Here is a 9,393-nt window from a genome sequence, read left to right as displayed (position 1 = left end):
TATCTTTTAAATGTGCTTTCATTTACATAATTTATAAACCAATCCTTTCACATTCTAGGTTCTTCTTTAACTGAAGATGATCTATTTTTCTTACAAATAAGCTACAGAATAATAAACCAGCAAAACCACATAGAATAAGCAAAACATATGCCTGGTAAAACTAAGTGAAATTCAAATTAACCCTGTTTATGGTATACTAATTGCTAAGCACTGAACCTGTATTGTCCTGTTTTATAATGATCAACATATTAATGCTATTCCATGTATCCATTTAATTTGAACATTTATAACTAATGAAGTAGGTAGCTAACATTCGATGACTCATACTGAGAAAAGAGTTGCACAAGAACACATGCTGAGTGGCAAAGTCAGAATTTCACTTCAGAAATTCTAACTACAAACTTTTATTTAAATACGGGGTGGGGAGCACTACTATATAAACACTCCTCTTAAGGTGTGGTCGATAGAGCCATGGCTATGAATGGTTAGCTTCATAAGGAAGTGCTTCTATAAATTCTTAGGTTTAGAGATGATACCATCCGGATACCTTTGCTTAAACCGGGCAACCACATCTGGGTCTAGTAGGTGTATCCCATCCAGTTGGTTTCCGAGAGTAATCCTAAAACAAGGGGAAAAGGAGACAAACCAAAAAGTCCTGTAAGGGCTTAGCACTGCTAAGGTTTTGTTTCTTTAGGTCTCAGGCTGTCCTGAAACTCTATGTAGACCATGCTAACCTTGAACTCATACAGATCTGCCTGCTGCCTTCTGCTGGGGCTAAAGGTGTGCTCCACTATGCCCAGCCCATGTCAGATTTTAAAAAGATCAGAACAAAGTATATGGCAGTTGATCACTTAGGAGCTGGTACAGGTGCAGATATTAAAACTGTCTGCATTTTTATTTCTTTGGTAGTGGTGGTGGTGGTACTGGGGATTTCATATAGGGGTCTTGCATGTATGCTCTAACACTGAGCTACATCAGTCAACAGCCCCCCTCCCTTTTGATACAGCTCTCACTAAATTAATTTCGTTATGTAGCCTAGGGAAGCCTTAAGCTTATAATCCTTCTGCCTCAGACTCATGTCACAGGATCCAGCTTGATCTATATAGCTAAGGATTAGTAACTGATGTTAGCCAGGCCTATTTCATTCATAGTCATTGCCAATGAATAATCTTTTGATATTAAAATGCCAGCCATAGGAGTTAAAGCATTAAAATTGACAGATTAAATAAATGCTTAGTAGCCACTAGGGGGCATTAATATATCCCACAGAATAGGTGAGGATCCTTAGGCTATTATAACTTTGAGACCAGCCCTTTGGATTCTAGTGAATGTTGTAGATTCCAATAAAATTATTTAAACATAAGCTTAAGCCACCTGAGCTCTTTAAAGCCCATCTGTAGACTACCAGGATATATACAACTCATTGACTTCTGTCCTTAGCTATAAAGTTTTGCCCTGTTCTCTAGTAAAGTTACCAGTTGGGTTGCACATTGTGTGGTCGTCCAAATAACTCAATCTTGCGGGTCCCAGGGGACAATCTCTCAATCATGCCATATATTTCATCTGGTTTATGACTGGTGGAACGAACCTAGAAAATAAAAACCAAGCTACTTAAAGTTATTCAAGATTGCAGGGCTGGAGAGATGGCTCAGCAGTTAAGATCACTGACTGCTCTTCCAGAGGACCCTGGTTCAATTCCCAGGACCCACACGGCAGCTCAGAAGTATCTGTGACTCCAGTTCCAAGGGATCTAACACCCTCACAAAGAATTATATGCAGGCAAAACACCAATGCACATGAAGTAAAAATAAAATAATTTTTTTAAAGTTTTTCTCAAGATTGCAATTCTAGCCCTGTCTGTTAAGTTATCCAAATGAATAAAAAGTTGGAAATTATACCTGACAAGAGAAATTGTATTGAAAATATGAAAGCTTTAGATGCCTGGGGGAGCACATACCTCAGCTACAATCACATCACAATCCAGACCCTGGTTGAAGCCTTGGGGATTTCCTTTGACACCAACCTGCTCATCACAGAGAACACTGTTACTTTATAAACCATAGCTTTTGGACTTTTACACAGTTCCTCCCCCTAAGTTAGGCCTACTGTTACTCACCAAGCAATGTTCCTTTCCGTGGTTCAGCCAGTGGCCTGTGCGGCCTGTCCTGATGATGCGCTGTAGTTGATTAGTCTTCACCCAGATGATCTCATCCACCCGTTCATAGCTATGGAGCATGAGAGAATGAACTATAACCTCAGCTTCACGGTTGAGACACAATGTTAGACACAGAGGCACAGATTGATGGGGATACTCAGAGAAGGGAACGTGAACTAAAACTAAATCTCCCTCAAAAAAATGCAACACTTGGGACTGGAGAGATGGCTCAGAGGTTAAGAGCACTGGCTGCTCTTCCAGAGGTCCTGAGTTCAATTCCCAGCAACCACATGGTGGCTCACAACCATCTGCAATGAGATCTGGTGCCCTCTTCTGGTGTGCAGGCATACATAAAGGCAGAATGAACACTGTATACATAACAAATAAATCTTTAAAAAAAATGCAACACAATTTCTACTTACCCCCAGAGGTTCAGACACTCTCTGCCCAATTCCATGGCCCTAGAAAGAAGTAAAGGTTAAACAATTTGCCCGTATTTTTCCCTTCGAAATATCTCATGTCTTAGAAACATTTACATGGAAAACACCATCGAGGCAACCGAGTAAATCTAAGAATGAAAAGATGAAACAGCATCTAATCTTAATAACTATTTTTCTAAAATCAAGAATCCCAAGTATTTGCGCTATAAATAGTAAGTCTCATGGAAGGGGGTTGGCATCCTAAATCAGTGACACTTTTAGTCGCAGGCCTGAGAAAACCCAGCCCCATGGGAAGGGGCGGGATCCTTAATCAGTAACACATTTAATTGAATGCCTAAGAAAACCCAGGATTTTATTTCCCACCCAGTTTTCACTCTGTACTATATTTGCCCATACCTACATATCTGTGGATTATATTACCTGCCTGTGACCCAGAGGAAAAGAAAGCCATCATCCTGCAGTACTGGTATATTGAGCCTGCGCATCTCATCATCTGTTAAGGTCCCATATGGTAGCTCCATGTGAATATCCCAAGGTGGGTCAGCCATCACAACTGCAAATTTGCCCAAGATACTGACGTCCAGGTAGCGGATATCACAACAGATCCACTGCATGAGGTAGTATTTGGTCATCTTTCCTTCCTTCACAGATTCATGGTCCCAAACCCTCTAACTCAAGTATTTCTATCCCATTCCATCCCCATTAGTGAGCCAGATTGCTAAATTATTCCCTATTTTTCTACATGTATGGATACCCCATTCAGTTTAAGTCTATAGGTTGAAAGGGGTTTTCCCAGGCTCTCCAGACATGTAGGTACCTGAGGTGGAAAGAGTCGATCTGCACTGGAGTCGCCACCAACACTCTGCGTAAGAGCAAGCTCCTGGCTTGGCGTATGCTCCTTGCTGCTAGGACTCTCCGAATCCATGCAAGCATCAATTTCATAGTGAACATATTTGCAGGTATCCATGTGGAAACATGTGTTAAGGAAAGAGCAGTCACCTAAAGACTCATCAGTGTGCTTATTGATAATTCGTCTGGGAAAATAAAAAAGGGGGATCAGAATCAAGATGGTACTTCAGAAGTAGATCATACATTCAAATGCAAGATTTCTTATTCTCCCCCAATTTTCTTTATTGTTAAACTTAAGAACTTGTTCTCGAATAAAGACTTGATCTGGGTGCAGTGGCTTAGGCCTATAATACCAGTACTGGTAGGTAGAGCCCTAAGGTTAGAAAGGTCATCTTCATCATGGCCAGCCTGAGCTACAAAAACCATGTCTCAAAAACAACAAAATACAGACTTTCTCCTCTTACTATAGGAAAGACCCTGGCCATTACATCAGAATAAAACACTGGCCTAAGCCCAGGTAGTTTCTCTAGGACTATCCTCCTTTCCAGAGAACTTTAACTTTCGTTATTGGTCACAGATACAGATGCCTGACTAGAAATCTTCCTTTTATTTACAAGTGAACCTATATTCTTTCTCATACAATGGCCATCCCAAAGACAGATGGAATATGCTGAAAAGGAATTACTGTTTCTGGAAGACCCTCCCCACCTCATTCCCTCCCAAGAGACCTGAAGTGCAGCTTGCGACAAGGACGGTCAGCATCACTGGCTTTCATGCACTCTTCCTTGGTCCCATAGTCACAAAATTCTTGCACCTGGGCCCGACCTCGAGAGCGGAACTTTTCAACAATGGATTGTTCCTTGGCTGTTGTGGTATTTAATAGCTCTAGGATCTCCTGACTGACCTGTGACAGAAGTAGCCTTGGTCTTAAGAGTTTGTAGATCAATTAGCCCTTAAACCACCTCCACAAGTCTACCTTACAGTAAGGTCTGATAAGCTAACAGTATAGGAGAATGGCTTTAGAAAGGAAGTAAAATAGAAAAAGCCTGGTTTCTACAACTGAACATTAAGCTCATCTTGCCTCCCTAGGAGTATAGCTTCCCTCAGGCCAATCTGCACTGATATGGTACTAAGAAAGGCACAATGCTAGTATTCTGTTGCTTAACTCAGTATATTCAATAACTCTATAAGGGAAAACATTGGTTATCCTCATAGAAAGCCAAACTAACTTTTTTTTTAAAGATTTATTTATTATGTATGCAGTGTTCTGCCTGTATGCCTGCAGACCAGAAAAGAGCACCAGATCTCATCACAGATGGTTGTGAGCCACCATGTGGTTGCTGGGAATTGAACTCAGGACCTCTGAGAGAGCAGCCAGTGCTCTTAACCTCTGAGCTATCTCTCCAGCCCCCAAACTAACCTTTTAAAACTAAACTAGAAGTCATAAACAGATGAGAATTCAATGTAGTTCTAATCAGAACCATTGATAATTTCATTGATTTCCATAACCTGGTCCAAATGAATATCATTTAGTATTCCTGTCTCCCTATATTTATTTGAATTGCTCTTTTCTCTGAATCCTCTTCTGAGGATTCTTCCAAATAGATTACATAAATCAGGACTTCCTAACAATGTGATTACTGATATTTTGGGCTAGACAGTTTTATTGTGGGGGAGGTGTCCTACTATGCACTGTAGCATGGTTAGCAAGTTTTTGGCCCCTACCTTCTAGATCCTGTATCTACTCAATGCCAACAGCACTCTCTGGTGCTGTGACAACAATGTAGCTGGACACGGACAAACTTCCGGTGGAGGTGAAGGTAGAGGAAAACCACCTCCAGCTGAAAACCACTACTCCATGTCTTAATTCTGAGAAATACTTCTTGTCAGAAGGTAACACATCAAAACTGTAATTCAAAGCATAATGTGAGCATTTCCATATGACCCCTACCTTCTTGCTCTGTTGTTCTTTAGTAGACTGTTGGTTCAAAAGACTTTCTATCTCCAGGTCAACATCTGAGGCAGCATGTTTCCTTGATTTCTTAGGCGGCTCCTTAGCTGGTTCTGATGCTGAAGAGGTCAAACCAGATGCTAAAGAGCTGGCAAAGGTGGCCACGGTAGTCGAGTCCTGTTCTGCACGCCGTTTCTGCCCTGTGGTAGACCCTGCTGCTTCTCCAAGGCCTTTCTTGTCTGCCACAGCACCCATCATGGCAGAGAGCTTGGAGTGGTCAGCGTAAGTTACAAGAGTGGGATGTGCATCATCTTGTAGGAGACCTCGCTTTACCTCAATCAACTCCTGAGCTGCAAATTTCTGTAGAAGGCTTTCGACCCCATCTTGAGTGGCAGGTGCATCTGGCTAGAGAAAGGAGACGAGCATGAGACACTACCACGACCGACAGCAAATATGTGATCAATTCTAATTTTATCAGGTTATTACCGTAGAGATGGCAAGACGGATGGAAACAGCATCAGTGGGCAAGGTTAAGGCCAGATCTGAGAGGTGGTGGAGCAACTTCTTCTCCAACTCAGGGTCTGTAGCTAACTCAGGAACCACAGAAGTGGTGCTGGGCTTAGGGCCACTAGAGGTAGGCGCAGTTGGCACTGGGCTATCACTACGGAAGGTTGGGGACAGTGCTGCTTCTGGATTCCTTAAATCTAAAAGAGAAAAATAAAGTGGAGAGAGTCAATGCTGGTAATCTTGACATTCCTCAAGGCCAAACTCTCCATCATTCCTAGCACACACATCGTTCATTTCAAGCAAGTTCTCCGACCAGCATTAGCAATGGATCAGATACACAGAAGCATTTGCTGTTTTGCCAAAATAATCCTGGATTTTACTGAGAACTATGCATGTTTTCTCTGTTGGGAAGTTTTTTCCTAATTCTCTGTCCTCACTGCCTCAAAAGAAGTAAAACAGCATGGTACACTTACAGGGCTCTGCCACTCTTTTCTTCTCATGATACAATCAACCCATATTTTAATTTAAAATTAAAAAATGTATATTTTTAATAATCAAAACTGAGATTCAGATATCTTCCAGGGATGGATTTTGAATTTTTTTTTTTCAAGACATGGTTTCTCTGTGTAAGCCCTGGCTGTTCTGGAACTTTGTAGACCAGTCTGGCTTCAAACTCAAGAGTGTTGGGATTAAAGGTGTGGTCCACCACCGCCCGTCAGATTTTGAATTTTTAGTGAATCAAGGCCAATGGCCATCAAGAATGTGTTTCACACTTAAAAACATTAGGCCTTTGGAATACTTGGCTGAAGGCCTGGTCAGCAAATGAGGGTTGTAGCACATTTCCACTGTATGTTCTTACCCACCAACTGTACACATGAGGAGGCCGTGAGATAGCTATATCCCTGAGGATGACCCTGAACTCAAAATCCTCTTGTCTTTCAAGTTCAAGATTATAGGTGTATGCTACCACACTCAACTAGATCTATAATTTTCAATATTTACATAAATTGAGATTTTTCAGAAACACCCATATAAATACATGTTTTTGCATTTGTGTGTGTGTTGCAAGTGGCAGCCTCTATACCTCTCTGCCTTATTCTCATCCTCGTCTCAGCTGCTGACAGTGTTTGGGGTTACAAGACCATGCTGGGGATTTGAACTCTGGTCCTCAAGCTTGTGCAGCAAATGCACATCCCCTAAATGACTGTTTTCAAAAAGGTAATAAGATACTTAAGTCCAGGAACTGGAGTCTTTGGTAAGTTGATTAAAAACCAGTTTTAGCCGGGCGGTGGTCGTGCACGCCTTTAATCCCAGCACTCGGGAGGCAGAGGCAGGCGCATCTCTGTGAGTTCAAGGCCAGCCTGGGCTGGAGTGAGTTCCAGGGAAGGTGCAAAGCTACACAGAGAAACCCTGTCTAGAAAAAAAAAGAAAGAAAGAAAGAAAAAACCAGTTTAGTCATCTGTCTATGATAGATATGTAATTATGTTTCCTACATAAAATTGATATACCAAAAGAAGCAGCAGCTGGAGAAATGGCTCAGCAGTTAAGAACATTGACTGTACTTGCAGAGGACCTGGTTCAAGCCTAGATTTCTACCACTCACAGGGTGGCTCACAACCCAGTTGCAGGGGAATGGAAGGGTGGAGGGAATCCTTTTCTGGTCCCCATGGGCACCACATGCATGGTACACATGCATGGTACAGACATCACAGGCATACATACATACAAGCAAAATACCCATACACCATACATATAAAACATAAATGGGAAAAATAAGAAAACCAAACTTACCAGGCAGAGAGGTTAGTTTGAATGGTGAGGGGAAAAAATTCTCCAAATCTTGTTTTCTAATTATTCCCTGATTCCTAGGTTTTGCACTTTGTTTACCATACTGCCTTATTTTTAAAAGTGGTGTAATCTGACAAATTTTACATTGGCTAATAAAATTTAAAAATCAAGGCCAGGGCTGGAGAGATGGCTCAGCGGTTAAGAGCACTGGCTGCTCTTACAGAGGTCCTGAGTTCAATTCCCAGCACCCACATGGCAGCTCACAACTGTCTGTAACTCCTGTTCCAGGGGATCTGACATCTTCACACCAATGCACACAAAATAAATTAAAAAAAAAAAAAAAGATTTAAAAATCAGGGCCAATTCAAGTGGCAACTCCAGTAGGATGACTCCACCAAGGACACCAATTCTTATTCATCATTCTATTGACTATGGATCTATTTATTTATTTATTTATTATTTCCTACTGCTTTTTGAGACCAGGGTCTCTCTCTAACTAGTCCTGGCTGTCCTGGAACTCACAATTCCCTGTGAAGACGAGGCTGGCCTCAAACTAATAGATATCCTCCTGTCTCTGTCTCCAGAATGCTGGGATTAAGGCATGCACCACCATGCCAGGCTTTCTCCCGGCCTTTTCTTCTAACTTCCTAGATTTTAAGCTCCTTTAAGGTAAGAACAATGTTTTATTTTTGTCACGACTCATGAATAGTGTAGATATGCAATAAATGCTTACTAGTTATGGTAAGAATCTTGCCTGAGCATCCAGGTCCAGAAAATGAGCACATGAACTTAATTTCATCAAGATCTGCTGATGGGGGAGTTGAGAATACTAACAAGCATTGTCACAAGCTAGCCACACATGTGGTATAGATTCAGTATTCTTGCAGAGCTTTGCAACTACTGATTTACCTTAAATAACTGACCTTGTGCTGGGGAAGAATGTTAGGGTAGGACTCAAAATCTTTTAAAGTTCCTCCAAGTTTTCCGAGTTTGTCATACAAGGGAGAGGGGGAAAAAATGTTTAAAGACCAAACCCAAGTGTTTTCAGATTCTCCCTACGTTTGTAAACACTTTTCCCTACTCCTTTAGCCCCACCTAGTGAGGACCTTGTTGTGGCTGATAAACTGGGGACATGCAGGTGTAATCCCTGCCCACAGTGTTAAAGAAATGACACAATGACTGGGCAATCGCTACAACCAAGAACAACAAAAAGGGCCTTGCTGCCCCTCAGAATAGGGTACTGAGCGGCTTCCCCGGGGGAGGCGGCATAGGCTTCCTGCAGGTGGGCATAGGTTTCGGCTACTCGGGGGAAAGGCGGGCTACCAACGTTCGAGGCGTCCAATAAATGGTCACTGCGGAAAGGGCGCGGAGCCCGAGCTCTCTTTCTCTCCTGGGGTCGCTCGCCCCTCCACGGCCCGCCCCAGCCACCCCGCACCTCACCCAAGTGCCCAGAGTCCTGCTTCCGCCTCCGCTGCAGCCGCTCACGAAGCGAATCCAGCTGTTTCTTATGGGCCTGGATAGAGCTCCACGTGTCCGACATCCTAGTTCCCAGCACCGACCCCGCTCGAACCAGGCGAGGCGAACTAGCACCTCCCAAGCCTAGAACGCCGATACATCCAATTCTCACGCGGACGCCTGAAGGCCGGGCGGATAAAGAGCCAAGATGAAAAGCCACTTCCGGTTTCGCGAGCGCAAGCTTTAGG

The 9,393-nt window shown here is 42.7% G+C and overlaps 1 protein-coding gene across 1 annotated transcript; it reads right to left on the bottom strand.

Moving 5' to 3' along the window:
• Positions 1 to 356: 356 nt before the first annotated feature.
• Positions 357 to 9,393, bottom strand: Mettl3 (methyltransferase 3, N6-adenosine-methyltransferase complex catalytic subunit). The gene is made up of 11 exons (XM_059273662.1): positions 9,131 to 9,393; positions 5,882 to 6,099; positions 5,396 to 5,800; positions 4,173 to 4,348; positions 3,413 to 3,629; positions 3,016 to 3,203; positions 2,578 to 2,616; positions 2,117 to 2,225; positions 1,958 to 2,023; positions 1,476 to 1,588; positions 357 to 619 (listed from the first exon to the last, which is right to left on the bottom strand). The coding sequence occupies exons 1-11, from the start codon at positions 9,228 to 9,230 to the stop codon at positions 508 to 510; spliced, it is 1,743 nt and encodes a 580-aa protein (XP_059129645.1). The 5' UTR covers positions 9,231 to 9,393; the 3' UTR covers positions 357 to 507.

This window comes from Peromyscus eremicus, chromosome 9, assembly GCF_949786415.1.
Source record: "Peromyscus eremicus chromosome 9, PerEre_H2_v1, whole genome shotgun sequence".
Classification (NCBI taxonomy): domain Eukaryota; kingdom Metazoa; phylum Chordata; class Mammalia; order Rodentia; family Cricetidae; genus Peromyscus; species Peromyscus eremicus.
The sequence above is the reverse complement of the archived record's forward strand: the minus strand, read 5'-3'. Positions and strand labels throughout refer to the sequence as shown.

What these genes read in the sequence shown, in the direction of transcription:
- Mettl3 (XM_059273662.1), bottom strand. Translation starts at nt 9,230, where the DNA reads ATGTCGGACACGTGGAGCTCTATCCAGGCCCATAAGAAACAGCTGGAT. An exon ending in GCAGGACTCTGGGCACTTGG is followed by an intron (nt 6,100 to 9,130) that starts GTGAGGTGCGGG and finishes TTTCTCTTTTAG; the next exon opens with ATTTAAGGAATCCAGAAGCA. An exon ending in GTGATGTGATTGTAGCTGAG is followed by an intron (nt 1,589 to 1,957) that starts GTATGTGCTCCC and finishes TTTATTTTCTAG; the next exon opens with GTTCGTTCCACCAGTCATAA.